Source organism: Borostomias antarcticus (genome assembly GCF_949987555.1).
Source record: "Borostomias antarcticus genome assembly, chromosome: 3".
NCBI classification, from domain to species: domain Eukaryota; kingdom Metazoa; phylum Chordata; class Actinopteri; order Stomiiformes; family Stomiidae; genus Borostomias; species Borostomias antarcticus.
Window position 1 is genome coordinate 13,340,676 of NC_140236.1, and position 15,232 is coordinate 13,355,907.

Genomic DNA, 15,232 nt, shown 5'->3' on the forward strand with positions numbered 1-15,232 from the left:
ATTGTCAATCAAATACTAATTCCAAAATATTGACTATGATTTTCATAAATCAATATACAAAATTAAAGACATGGACTCATTGACCCTCACCCCAGGGGAAACCAATTGTGATTCAGGCTGTTCATTTGGCTCTCACACTTGGCACAGATTCCCTATTGGTCACATATTTTGCATTGTCACTCTTATATTTGGCATCATATCCAAGCCCAATCACTAAATATGAAAAATACTGATGTGAGATATTACACATAAATACACCTACAAGAGAGATATTTGATCATTTGTCACTTCAGACTTTTGGCCGGGCTGGACCTGACGTGTGAGAGGTAGGTCAACTCTGATGTGGAGGAAAAAGAGGTAGCAGACGTGATTTGGAACCACGCTGTCCTAGCGCTGCACGCCCCCTCAGACCTCAAACCTGACAACTTTAGACCACAATGATGCCCTCTTCGCATAATGGTAAATGCTCAAGTAAGTGGGAGGTTCGATCCCTGTCAAGTATATATGTACTAAAAGAGTGCATAACACATCACTTTACTTCCCCAGTTAAGTCTCATTCATTCAAAGGGGTAAACATGTATGCAAAACGTTCGCTCCTTGATTAAAGGGGGAAAGGAAACAACTTTCGGATGTAACTTTAGAATTATGAACGGGGCTGACGTCTTTGTCTTTGCTCCTCTGACGATACCACTGCCTGTCGTTAATGTGCTATAACCGAGCGCTCGCTTCATTGAGAGCAACTGTATTAAAAATGTGACTGCTTCACCGGCAGCTTACGAATTTCCTCAGAGTAACTTTGCCAACTATCATTCACAATCCCTCCAGGTGGAAGCAGCTAAACAAAGTTATAGTTCCAATCTCTTACCAGTCTGCGTGCAGAGAGAACTATGTATAGTACCACAAAACAGACTGAACTTGAACGACTTATAAATTGTGAACATCAAGCCAGACACTGTCTCACTTCCATTAAATGATAAAGTAGCTGTACTGGAAAGGAATGAGCTAATTTAAAATGGCTGCCCTGGGTCAAGGACGGGCAGTGAGAACAGCTTATGTGGTTTCTTTTCACACGGCATACAAATAAAAACATTTTGCACTTTCATTTTCAAGGCAGAAACCTAAACGATGTGGGTTATCTTTCCTTAGAACCAGAGTATATGAACTGTGAGGCACCTCCAGGCTTTTATGCAGCCTATGTTAAACACTGTCTATTTTAACATGTTGAGTTCCACATAATGTTTGTTGAATACAGCTGCATGCAGCCCTGTGGATAAGAAACCATGCGTGATTGGCAGTTACATTTACGATGCAGGCTAAACTGGGATTTATTTTAGAATTGGCAATGCAAAAATAAATATCCGCTACAAGATAAGACACACGTGCATACACTATGGATGAGCTTATTTGTTTAGATAGGCTACACATATCAATGGACTGTCACAGCACCAGGGTTCATGATTTCAATCCATCAGAATATATGGTACAGTAAAAGACTATCCTTAAGATCCTCAATGACATCGAACACTGAAGCAACTTCCAATTTCCTTTCTACAGCAGGCAACCAGAAAGAAAGAGGCCTGTACTCAAATTAAGACAATGAATATTTAACAGTGGTTGAAAATACTGTATGCTAATGTGCTTAAGGAGTGTCAAGCTTGGGGCGTGTACAGTGCAGTACGCTGTGGCAAACATCCCAAACTTCACTGCTCAGATTTGAGTGTTCTGGGGCACACTGAATTTATCATTCAAATCCCAGTGGGCAATCTTAGCTACGTGCCACCTAATGAGAGTAAACTGTAAAAAATCACTCTGGCTCGTTACAAAATAAGTTAATGATGTTAGACACTAAATAACAAAGTGTAATATGGATGTGTGGAACACACACACACACACACACACACACACACACACACACATAACCAAAACACGTAATGAAACGTTTTGAGGACTAGTATCGCAATTTTGCCTTGCCAAATGCACTGCAATCGTGGTTTGAAGCGTGGCATTGTGGTGGTTTCAAGAACTGGTCTGGCATGTTTAACATGACTTACAAATCCAGAGTAACAATTATTAGGCCCGACTCCAATGTGCCTGATGACCATTCTAGGGCTGCGTGCACACTATGGGTATTTTTAAAATGCGCTGCATTATTTTCTCAAAATAAATTGTTCAACTTTTTGAGAAATCCGCTATGACGTGGAGCGTATTTTTTATCAGACGACCAATCATGACGGAGGTGGGATAGCAGGCACGGAGGATATCGTGAACCCATAATCGAGTCCGACCAACTCTCTCCTCTTCAGCCTCTAAATAGGCTACAGCCAGAGCAATCTTTCTACTTTTTGACATGACAGTAAAAGCCAAAAAGTTGCGAAGTGCAAGTAAATAGAGCCTAATGTAACGGTTGGCTACAAGATAAACGTAGGTACATGTATCGAACTTGGGTAGAGTCAAGAATGTTGTTATGGAAACTAAATACACTTCACGAGAGCCGCATCTCTTTTTCAACACAAAATCCGCTCTCCGCTACATAAAATATCTGCAGTGTGCACGCAGCCTAATACGTTAAAATGTAACATAATGTACGTATAGGTTATGTACAGTAAGTAAGTTGTCAAAAGGAGCATGTTGAGAGTTGAAAAGAAGCCTTACCTCATTGGTGTTCCACCTATGTCTCTCCTTGGGCAGTGAGGAGCATTTTGGTAGACATTCAAGCAGCTTCTTGGGCAGGTATATTTTCAAATGTCCATGTTCGTCTGCAAAGAAAGAACAAGACATTCATTATTACAGGAAATCAAAATGCCACAGTTAGTATCAACATTTCAGGTTTGTGTGTTAGGGGTTCAACACCGAAGGAGCTAATTATATTGCCATGGTGACGCTACATGTGTCTTCGTGAGGCAATAGGCCAACCCTACAGAGGTAATATTCATCTCTGGTCGAAGATTTAAGAGCAGCTACAGTTCCAGCAATATACAGTTCTCAGTAAATCTTCCAAAAGCTACATGTTGACAAGGATTTGAAAGGGATAAGATGAACTGATGCATGATGATTTAATGTCCCATTTCATTATCTCACTCCTGATGGGGTTTCAATCGAGATTTAAGTGTGTGCACATTCGCTTTGTTTGGAGAATAAACTCAGAGTGAATTTATGACATTGTGGACAAAACTAATATAGTTTCTATTCCACAGAGATTGTTTTTTGTTGTTGTTCTGAGCATGAACATATGCTTGTTAGACAATGGGTGAATCCATTGCTTTTGCAATTTACATACAAAATGAGGTTAGCTTATTCCCAGCCAGCAGCTTATCATTAAGAGAGGGCTTAAACAGAGAATGGGAGTTACTGTCCTGCCAATCATTACGACCTGATAGAAACCGCTCAAAAGGTGAAGGCAACTGTACATCCTGGGAAACAACACATTATCCCCGGCTGGCCATGAGTCATGTCTGTCCCCATCATTAGGCCTGTTTGTTTTGAAAGCCACTAACGACGGTGAATGGAAAACATAGGCAATGTATGGCTCTTTAGATTCCTGTTGAGTCTATGTTAAGAGTCCTGTGGAAACAATGCAAATACGCTCGAGGCTCGGGACGATAGCTTATGGCATCCCAGCATGCCGTTGGTGATCAGGGAGGGGAACGTCATGCCATGTTTGGTATTGCTCCCATAGGGACGTACGGGTGGATTTGAAGAATTTGCTGCATCCAGCTGTACCAGCAATTCTGCGTGTGTAAACTCTTTTTATACGAGCTGAACAGGTATCTGTAATCATTTGCTTTGCCCAATTAACAATCACATACAGCATCTGCTCCCAAAGTGCTGGCGTTGTCATCAGCTGAGAACACGATGGGACTGAATGATCAGCCTTGTGCCAAGGCAAAGATAGGAAATTAGTTTAACTTTTTTTTTGCAAACTTCTGCGCAAATTATATTGTTTTATTCTGCCAACTTGGTAGAATACAACTTGTATTAGCTTTATACTGGCTAGTGGTGAAACTTCCCCTTCTTCATGTGGCTGGCATGGACATTTCAGAGTCAACTACATGGTGACTATCTGTCTGACTAAAATAGTGCCAAATTCTGCCCAAAATATCGTTGAACACTTGTCCCTACACACACAGACATACACACACACACACACACACACACACACACTTGAATCAATCAGCAGCAGCAGGAGCAGGCACATGAACCCTGCCGATCGATGGATGTTGATCTGTGACACAGTACGCCCTCAAATAACATCATCAAGAAGGGACATTCAAGTCACCTTGGAATCGGAATGTGAAACAATTTGTCGGCCTGATTATCAACAGCACAGCTCGACTCATCGCTAGGTATGCTCATACCGTAACTCCTCATAACTCAGACTGAGAAACAGACTTTCAATTTCAGTTCTCGGTTCCTGTCCAGAGTACTACCCACAGAACTTGTTTTAGGCTAAATGCTAAACTGAGACATCTTCCTCCCAGCATTATTGTAAGGTTAGTATACTGGATCGTCATTTTGTTCCCTTGTTAGACTTTTTCAACAATCCTCAGTGTTCTTCCAGCTGACTTCCCCAAAGCCGCCGAGGAGATGAAGGCTCTCTTTGAAAGAGATAGTTCAAATAAAACTTCTGCTCTAAAAGGTTTGTCAACTGTACCAGTGAGAGCACAGATGATTATATTGTCAGTGTGGCAGAGAGCTCCTGCTCCCTCGAGGGATATGCTTGGATGCCAGACGTTAAACAGAAACCTTTGACAAACCTGTGTCTGTTTAATTGATGCTTGAGCCACAAATTGCCATGGACAAATCTGCCTTTGAGGATGTTGATGTAGCCTTGACTATGCTATGCCATACATCTGTCATAAGCCCTAGAGCCTACAGTAACCTGAATATTTACATCCAGAATCTATCTACAGAAATCGCCAAGGACATGACGACCTGACCTTTGCCACTCGGTTCTACAGGTACCACGGCTTTTTCATCCGGTCTACATATTCTCAGGATAAATCAAATCCAACATTGGAATGAGATGTTTAGCAGATGGATCTTCCTCAGACAGAATTCTCAATAGACATGGTTTCTCTTCCTCCAACTGAACATTAGAACGGACATCCTGGGAAATCTGGGATTGCTCGGCTTCTAATGAAATGAATCAAACAGAGCAGATTCTGCATTTAGACACGCACACCTGCATGCAAATCACTTTAGTGTCCTGGCTATACAGTAGCCTACATTTTAAAGGGACAATTTAATGCAGTGTTGTTACTAGAATGTCCTACTTCACAGTTATTGCTGGGCACTGTGTACATTAACCCCTAAAAGAATGTGTGCTTGGCTCTAAAAAGTAAAGTGCAAAACAGAAAGTTGAAACATTGTTATAGAGTACAAGAGAATGTGGTGAGCTTAGCTAGTCTGGCGTGAGCTGAGCTGGGCTGTACTGAGCTGGGCTGGGCTGGGCTGGGCTGGGCTGGGCTGGGCTGGGCTGGGCTGGGCTAGGCTAGGCTAGGCTGGGCTGGACTGGACTGGACTGGACTGGGCTGGGCTGGGCTGGGCTGGGCTGGGCTGGGCTGGGCTGGGCTGGGCTAAGCTGGGCTGGGCTGGGCTGGGCTGGGCTGGGCTGGGCTGGGCTGGGCTGGGCTGGGTTAGATTAGTTAGGCTGGGCTGGGCTAAGCTGAGCTGGGTTGTGGTATCAGCAGTTTTTCCAATTTAGTCTTCTTCTTCTTCGTCTTCTTCATTGGATAGTACAGTCCTGACATTGGATAGTACGGTTCTGATGTTGGATAGTACGGTACTTGGCAGGTCAAAGAAGGACCACAGCCACAACTGTCTGTTTGTGCTGCTTATTTGGAGGGCTCTCTCTCTCTCTCTCTCTCTCTCTCTCTCTCTCTTCACATCACTCTTAGTCAACCTGAAGGAAAAAATATATGTATTTCTGTGTGCTGATCTTTGGATTATCACTGATCCCGCCCGTGAAGCCAACAGTTGGGGAAATTTAAGGGTATCTGTCATGCTAGCTTGCTCCGTCCCCACCCTGGAGACGCGAGCCAGGGTCATGAGACTGGAAAGGCTGACAAAAACAAATCTTTAATCAATACCCTAGCCCTCAACGTAAAACCCTCTGTCTTCGCTCTCTGTCTCAGTGCACACCAAGAGTGACAGTTTTTCATTTTGATCTGTGCCCACACGGAAGCGCAGCGGTGAGCTAGCCTAATGATAGGCGTAGGCGTAGGCCTATCTATATAGAACAAACTAGCCCACTGCTTGTCTTGCTCTTGCACTGAAAGAAACAATTCTGAATATAGAAATTATTATAGGCTATAGCCTTTAAACCCTAGGTCTTGGCAACTCACATACTGTAGGCTAAATGGTAAATGGACTACACTTGTATAGCGCTTTTCCACCTTAGCGGCCCTCAAAGCGCTTTACAATGGCCTCTCATTCACCCATTCACACACCAATGGCAGTAGCTAACCTGCTCATTGGGAGCAATTTTGGGGTTGGGTGTCTTGCTCAAGGACACTTCGACATGTGGACAGTCGGAGCTGGGATTCGAACCACTGACCCTTCGATCACTGAACGACCCGCTCTACCAACCGAGCTACAGCCGCCCAGGCTGTACGGGCGGCTGTAGCTCAGTTGGTAGAGCGGGTCGTTCAATGAGGCCCTAGGCCTTTAAGTCTCTGCTGCAGTATCAGAATCAGATTTTGGTATAGCCTACTGTAGTTCTACTACCAAATCAACAGCTCAAACCTACAGTACAGTACGCTCCCTATGTGTCAAGTGAATTTAAACAGCACACTGCACACACATTTAAATGGCTATGGAGGAGGAAAACGGTCAAATCAACAAAAAGAGTGTTACAGTACGAACAGAAGATCGGACAGTAGGAAATAACAACATTAAAAGACAGTCTGTGGCATGCATAGGAACCACTGGGCCAGGCACAAAGTACAGTAGTTAGACTTTCTACAGCATGCATCAATCTGACACGTTCTACACAATGGGCTATCTAGCACAAGAATTAGAAAATAAATAATAAAGCTAAGACATGCCAAGACACAGGCAGCAAAGACATAACACATAACAAAAGGCTATTCCGGTCAAAATGAGTGTGTCTGTTCTGAGCTAGACTTGCATTCATGGTTAATTACCAGATCTGTATGAATTACAGGAGCAAGCCAGGAGTCAAAGCAGCCAATGAAAGCGTTTGACAGTGTAGACTAAATGGCCCCTGTATCTGGCTGATTCTCCGGCCCAGATGGCCATGCTCTCTGATCAGACACACTTTTCAATCATGTGGCTACAGAACATTAATCCTTTGGCCATTTAAGAGTCTCGGTCTGTCAACGCACAGGGTTGCCCACAGGGGCTACATCTGAAAACAGTTATTAGGATGTTGGAGGGGAAAAAAACAGTGATTGAATTAAATGTGGAGCAAAAAAGGCATTTTGCCAGCCAAGATGCGGTGGCCGACTAATAACATGCTGTCAATCAAAAGCAATCAATCTGGCTGAACTGTTGGGAAAAATGTGTGAGGAGGGAGGTGGGGAGAGGTGGGGGGGGGCTGGCCTGTATTATACTGTACCATACCAACGCAACCAAAACAACCAACCCTGATGTCAAATAACACACTGTTACTGCTCAGATGCAACCCTCAGACTCCCTGCATTTGATGTGCAAACTGAGAGACATTGTTAAATGCTCAATTGAAAGCCACAGATGCATGATGGGTAATGGAACCTCAGTCCATCAAAAAACAATCGAAAACACAGCTCCCTCTGCCTCTGGATCAAACTGCCCAAGCCTTTGGCCATACTGAATACCCCGCTGATTTTGCATAGTGTCTAAATGAGGCTTTGATTGCACTGGACCTCTTGATTAGCTCTGTCTCTGCAAATATTAATGATGGGTGGAAGAGAGAGCCCGCTCCCAGTCTCAGGGCCTGATTAAGCCTGCTGCTGGGGGGGAACTCGAGCTGAGGTATACTACGACAAGAGAGCGGATTACACAGCTTCACCATTCCCTCACAGCAGAAACAGTCCACACGCCCACTCTCTGATAGGCTAGCCTTGCCTGAAAACCAGAGATGTTTTCGTAATCTTTTGGAAGAATGCTGGGAGACCAATTAGGGCCTATCTTAATTAGCTAGCCTAGCATGCAGCCTGCTGTGACACTGCAAACCAATAAGCACAGTCTCATTAATAATGTTGGTAGATTTGAACCACGTCTGTTGTAAGACTGGGGGGGGCTATAGGCCTACGCCTAAACAGGCCGTTCAGCAAACATGCACACAGTTAACTGCCTGCGACAAACTGAAAATGGCTTGTTATGTGTTCCCAGCCTTCACTAAGCCAACACACCCATTCAAATCCCATCCCAAGGAGAGCATAGGTGAGGGCTTGCCTTATGTGTGTGTGTGTGTGTGTGTGTGTGTGTGTGTGTGTGTGTGTGTGTGTGTATGTGTGTGTGTGTTTGTGTGTGTGTGTGTGTGTGTGTGTGTGTGTGTGTGTGTGTGTGTGTGTGTGTGTGTGTGTGTGTGCGTGCGTGCGTGCGTGTGTGTGCCCCTGTGTGCCCCTGTGTGCCCGTGTGTGCCCGTGTGCCAATATCAGTCAATAAAAAGACGCTTGTAGCTCTCGCGCCACGTTGCGGTTCGTCCTTGCGATCGTTACTAGTCCCGCTGTTATCCAGACGAGTGGCTCAGGCTTCCTGCCTGCTGGAGACGAGTGTGAGCAGCGATGGAGGGTCCTGGTGATACTGTATCATACAGCAGCTCTCCAGGCAGCCAACGCACACATTAACTACACATTAACTAGGACGTCTGACAGGGGAATAAGATACTGCAACAACACGTCACAGCGTGAGGGAGAGACAGCGAGACTGAGGGAGAGACAGTGAGACTGAGGGAGAGACAGTGAGACTGAGGGAGAGACAGCGAGACTGAGGGAGAGACTGTGAGACTGAGAGAGAGACAGTGAGACTGAGGGAGAGACAGTGAGACTGAGGGAGAGACAGTGAGACTGAGGGAGAGACAGTGAGACTGAGAGAGACAGCGAGACTGAGGGAGAGACAGTGAGACTGAGAGAGACAGCGAGACTGAGAGAGACAGCGAGACTGAGGGAGAGACAGTGAGACTGAGAGAGACAGTGAGACTGAGGGAGAGACAGCGAGACTGAGGGAGAGACAGTGAGACTGAGAGAGACAGCGAGACTGAGGGAGAGACAGTGAGACTGAGGGAGAGACAGTGAGACTGAGAGAGAGACAGTGAGACTGAGGGAGAGACAGTGAGACTGAGGGAGAGACAGTGAGACTGAGAGAGAGACAGTGAGACTGAGAGAGAGACAGTGAGACTGAGGGAGAGACAGTGAGACTGAGGGAGAGACAGCGAGACTGAGGGAGAGACAGTGAGACTGAGGGAGAGACAGTGAGACTGAGGGAGAGACAGTGAGACTGAGGGAGAGACAGTGAGACTGAGAGAGACAGCGAGACTGAGGGAGAGACAGTGAGACTGAGAGAGAGACAGTGAGACTGAGAGAGAGACAGCGAGACTGAGAGAGACAGCGAGACTGAGGGAGAGACAGTGAGACTGAGAGAGAGACAGCGAGACTGAGGGAGAGACAGCGAGACTGAGGGAGAGACAGTGAGACTGAGAGAGAGACAGTGAGACTGAGAGAGAGACAGTGAGACTGAGGGAGAGACAGTGAGACTGAGAGAGACAGCGAGACTGAGGGAGAGACAGTGAGACTGAGGGAGAGACAGTGAGACTGAGAGAGAGACAGTGAGACTGAGGGAGAGACAGTGAGACTGAGGGAGAGACAGCGAGAGACAGCGAGACTGGCACAAATACTCAACAGTCACAGCTGTCACACACAAGGGGGTGGGGATGGTGTCGGTGGGGGGGGGACGCAAACGGCTAGCTGCAAAATAGCAGAGCACGAGCCAGCTCCCGCATCTGTACTGGAGATCTAGCTCTCAGGGAGCATTCTGAGCTTCATTTAGAAGACAGAGCCACGTCAGTGACAGACGAGTGTGGGTTAGGAGGAATGTAGCAGGGAGATGTGCTTGATTAGCCTACGGACTTAGGAATGAGACACAAACGACGGCCGTCCTCTCACTGAGACCATGCTGTGAAGTCAAAAGGGAAGTTTCTCTTCAGTACTGTAGTAGAAATTATGTGACCTATCTGCCAACAATATATCGATATATCTCTCTCTCTCTCTCTCTACTGTATATATATATATATATATATATATATATATAACCTAGCAGCCTATAACACCTTTGACGATGGCCCAGAAGGAGTAGTTACTATAGAAACTGAAGCGTTCATTCTCGTGGCCGGCCCGAGTCCTCGTGGTCTTAACCTGAAACAATCACTCTTAGTTAACGACAACACTTCAACTATTGACAGCGTGAGCCCGTAAAGCAGACACTTCAATCAACACAGCCAGCTCCTGGAGGAGCACCCCAGGTAGAGCAGGAGGGAGGAGGGAGGAGGGAGAGGGATTGATGAAATCAAGAAGTTAATAAATGAATCGATGGATGAATAATAGATTGTTCAGCTATAGTGGCGCCTTCGAGCAGCAGGGCCACGGGGGATGCAGTATTAATAACCAGCTCTTACTGTTCATCTCTGTGTCATCACTGATACTCTTAGGAGGACCATGGCCAGCATAACACACAGCTGATCTGTACATTCGATCCGGATTACGAATTTTCTTCAGTCCTTCAGGAGGCAAAAAAGAGAGTAGAGAAAATCGAGAAGAAGAAGCATTCTCGTGGCTTTGAGCCAAGAGCTCTTTCGCCCCATGCAAACATAAATGACAGCAGCTGGACAACATGTTTTAAGTGTAAACACATTTTAAAAAAACACACATATATAAATACAATAGTGAAAGGCAAGAGTTGCTTGAGGGACAGTAGAAGCAGAGAAAGCAAACCTGCCCTTACACCCTCGTCTGCGGAATCAGGAGTTAACATCTCTCTTGCCAGAACCACTCAGGATGTTCTTGTTTTTTTTTGTATTTACTGCCAACAGCCTAGGCTACTAACCAACCAGCTAAAACAAAGAGGCATGCTTAGCTATAGATACACATGGCAAACAATCAGAGCTTAGAACAAATCACACAATAGCAGTCCATGAATCACCTAATTAGACTTAATATGCAGAACTGCACCTCAGAGATTTAGGCTACTTAGCCGTTGAGAAAAAAAGAGGTGATATTCATCAGAAAATCTGCCAGGTCCATCCTAATTGATCCGTTCCAAATGCCAGATTTGTTTTCTTCCTCTACCTGTTTTGGTGATGATGCAGGTGCCCCGAGTGTTTCATTCTCAACTCTGGGAAAGTGGAAATGGACCATAATGACACACGGGGAAGCCAGCAATCAGGCTCATTGTAGCCCTGGCTTGATTCTGGTCGATATGGGTTCACATCACATCAGTAGTAGCTAGATGAATCAATGGGATTGATAACAGGAGGCCAAGCGCAGCAGCTGGTAAAGGCTTGTTAGCGACGGGCCCTGGGAATGATACGCCTCGCTAGTCACAGACCGGACCAGGAGACACCCCATCCATCCATGCCTCACTAATTCAATTACTAGGGAGAGGAATCCACAGTCTGATTCCAAACCTTCAGGATGGAGGGAGGTAACTAGTCTAAGAGGTTGCTCATTCAGCTGCTCAGTCACAGAATGAACGGCAAGCGCTGGTGATGGCGAAACATAGCCTATGAGTGATTTAGCCTGCCTGACGCTATGCTATTTACTTGTGTGCTTGCTTTACATTGTGTGATAATAACATACATGTCCTCATCCTAACTGCTCTGGACAGCACGCATGCCTATCAAAAACCTGGCACTGCGACACCCCACCCTCCAGGCCCCCGGGAGGGGTGGTGGGAGGGGGGTTGTAGGCCTACTCTCTAGAGGCTGGATGGTGAGAGGTGGCCATGCTACTGTACCTCTGGATGTTTCAAACAGAGGACCGGTGAGGAAGAATGGGTCATGTCTCCTGAGCCTACAGTCCCGTCTTACGGACCCTCACGACGCCTTACAAAGAACCGGTCCATAACACAGACCAGGGGGCCTCGGGGACAACAAGGTTAAGTAGAGACTTTTAGGCTGGAGAGATGGGGAAATTGGACTACTTCAGACTAGAAGCAGAATCTGTTCAGCGGTATCATCGTGCTGTTTTGGACACAGTGGATAACCAATACTAAGGAATAGTGGATAGGACATTGGCCGTTCTAGGTTAAATCTCTGAGGCCCTAGATTGCCTGAGAAGACATTCTGTATTTAGGAAAGAACCACTCTCTCCCTCCTCCTCCTCCTCCCTCCTCCACTGACCGACCTCAGAGGAACACCGAAAATAACTCTTGCTATGGGGGTTTCAAGCCAGGGTTGTCAGTAAGAGCTCCTGGCGGAGAGGCAAAGATGTGAACAGTGGCGGACGGCACGTTAAATCCAGCTTTGTGGTTGTGCATCAGGGCTCTGAAGCACCTTTGTCCAGTCATCATTATCACAGGGCTACTGTTAGGTGTTCTCATGCCTTTATACTGTCAGAGAAGACATGGACAGACACTAAAAATATGACCTGTGTGTAGGAATACATCATGTTTCTGACTTGTACAGCTCAACATCACCCCCCTGTGGAGCTCTGCTTACAGGTTGGCATTGTGGTCATACAAACACTCAGTCTGGTATTATCTGTGCATGAGCTCTGCAACACATTACAGAAACCTATAACTCCTACCTCGAGAATTTGTTCTAAAGAATTACGGATAGCACTCACTTGAGGATACTTCTATGTAGCCTTGCTCCATAAAAAATACAATTAAATAAAAATAATAACTGACATATTCTTCATTATTTTATCTTCATTAGCACTCTCCTCTCTCTGTCATTCTGAAACGTGATACATAAATATGGCCTCTGTGTTGAAGACTACCGTATGAGAATTCTCAACATGCAAACATGTCGGATGAAGACAACTCTCCTAACTCTCCTTTGTGGATCCCTGTCGCCCATCTAAGCTCAACCTTTGTCCCCACCTTGTGGTAGGGCTAAATGACCAATACAATTAAATTGCTCCAAACCAAAACGTTGGAATTACTGGCAAAATTGCAGAGCAAACTTATGTTGATATTCTACCTGTGCAGTTCTGATTTCCTGCGGGCCAGTGTACCGTTGAAAAGGATCATCAGTAAATACTTCATATCACTGTTCACACATTAAATATCAACACTAGACTCACTACAACTACACGTTTAATTTTTACAATAAGATAATATCCATTGTCTGTTTTTATCATTGATCGTGTCATAATCCCTAACACTTCACATTTAAGTGGAGGCCAATGTTATTGTGATAAATTATGTGTATGTGTCACACACGGATTTTGACGATGATGACTCAAGTGAAAACATTCTGTTTCATTCAAACGAGCTGGTGGACAGTATTCCTCATCTCTTTTCTGATCATTGGTTTATTTAGTGTTCTACTTGAATGAATATCATAACCATGAAATTAACTTTAAAATGTCGCTATCAAACTGAGCACAATAACTTAATTTCCAGCCAGTGTCCAGTCGAACAGAGCTTAGAGGAAAGCGACTGGTAAATTGCCGACATGCGCGCTCTTAAAATTCTACACTCAAATATCTGTCGACTGAAACACAAAATTTCAACCCGCCATCTAAAAAACGGAGTGCCTTTGCATAGCCTATGAGCAAACAATATAGCTCAATTTGACGATTATAGCAAAAACAACTTCATAAACAAAATATACCACTTTTGACTGAGTAATGTTGGTCTGTGTAACGCATAGAAAATCGCACGCGTAAGGATTGGAGAGGGTCGGTGGCGGAGAGGGGATATTCTGTTCAGGACTTGCAAGCATGCATTTTTTCATCAGACATGGTCATTGACTGTATGGTTGAAATGCATTTTAATCAAATATTCAACACTGTCTTATAAGGTGTGACAGATGTGCAATGGCAGATGGACTATCAGACTGTTCCTCACATAGACTACGTTTAAAACATTCTTCTTCTGAAAGCTGGATGAATAAAAAAATAAGTTGGTCGATGGCAATGACATGTTGTCATTAACTTAACTAGCGCGTAGTTAGCTTGGCATATCACCCAACCGAATAACGAATAAAATAAGATTTTGATTCAGTAGCCTAGTTTGATCATGCTGGCTATTTTGTCCCCTTGTTTTTAATGTGGGCTATGATGGGCATTGCTGGCTAGAAAGCTAGCTAATATTAGCTGACTGTGGATGCTGTCTCCACGTTTAGCTGGCTAGTATTTCGGATTAAATACTGGAGCGTTTTTCTCTCAAAAGCTCTATATATGCTAACACGTATGTCCTCATAGACTGACTTTAAATTCTTGTAAATCACATAGTTGTCATACTGGTAAATTAATCCCATTATATCCCTCTTACCTTCCGGCTTGTTTTCGGCAGCCATTTCCCCTTCACGCGCAACATCCTCCTCCTCCTCTCGACCGTGGGTACCACGCGCGTGCACGGCGAGGACAGCGAGGAGGGACCCGCGGAGCAGCAGCGAGGCAGACCGACCAATGCGAACTTACCATTGGCTGCGAGGCAATGACTGACAATGAAGCCCCATAATAGCTCTATCAAGAAAAACACTCATCCAACGTAACATTCAAATCACGTCATTGGCGGAGATGGTTTTTAAGGACACATCAAAAGAAAAGAAAAGAAAACAGTATGCAATGTAGGCCTATGCATTTAGATTGTGTTAATGCAATCTAGATTGTGCGATGCTTTCAGTGCATAGTTAAATAATAATGCATTTCTGAATTGTGCCAAACCCTGCACAGTTTGGATGATGTGCTGAAAGGACAGTTCCTCTCAACACAAAATCACCGGCAGCGCTGCAAAAACTACGAAAGGCTGCCAAAACGTGGAATAAAAAAGTAAGGACGATGCACTTGAAAAGGAAAGGCCTAACTCAGCCGAATAAACATGACGATAAAGGTAGGGTGTAACATAAAATTATAGTTCAATTTGAGCAACATTTCGGTGCTATCAAAAAACAAACGAAAAAAAACATTAGCCTAAATTAAATTGCCAAAACATTAATCATTTACACAGTGTCTTGTGCACTGGGCATTTAGACAAGGTGGTGTTTGACCATTGATAAATGAAATGCTGTAGTGAAACGTAATTCCAGTCCGGCGACCAGGATCCAGTCCACCAGAGGGCAGCA

General features: G+C 44.8%; 1 protein-coding gene across 1 annotated transcript in view; it reads right to left on the reverse strand.

Moving 5' to 3' along the window:
• The window catches only part of camta1a (calmodulin binding transcription activator 1a), a gene marked incomplete at both ends in the record, with an annotated part of 374,603 nt that extends 359,467 nt beyond the window's left edge, over positions 1 to 15,136 (reverse strand). Inside the window, 4 exons of the mRNA XM_084436032.1 lie at positions 2,653 to 2,756; positions 10,616 to 10,717; positions 14,440 to 14,583; positions 15,130 to 15,136. Coding sequence (XP_084292158.1) covers positions 2,653 to 2,756; positions 10,616 to 10,717; positions 14,440 to 14,583; positions 15,130 to 15,136 — 357 coding nt within the window. The remainder of the gene's footprint in view (positions 1 to 2,652; positions 2,757 to 10,615; positions 10,718 to 14,439; positions 14,584 to 15,129) is intronic.
• Positions 15,137 to 15,232: the final 96 nt, after the last annotated feature.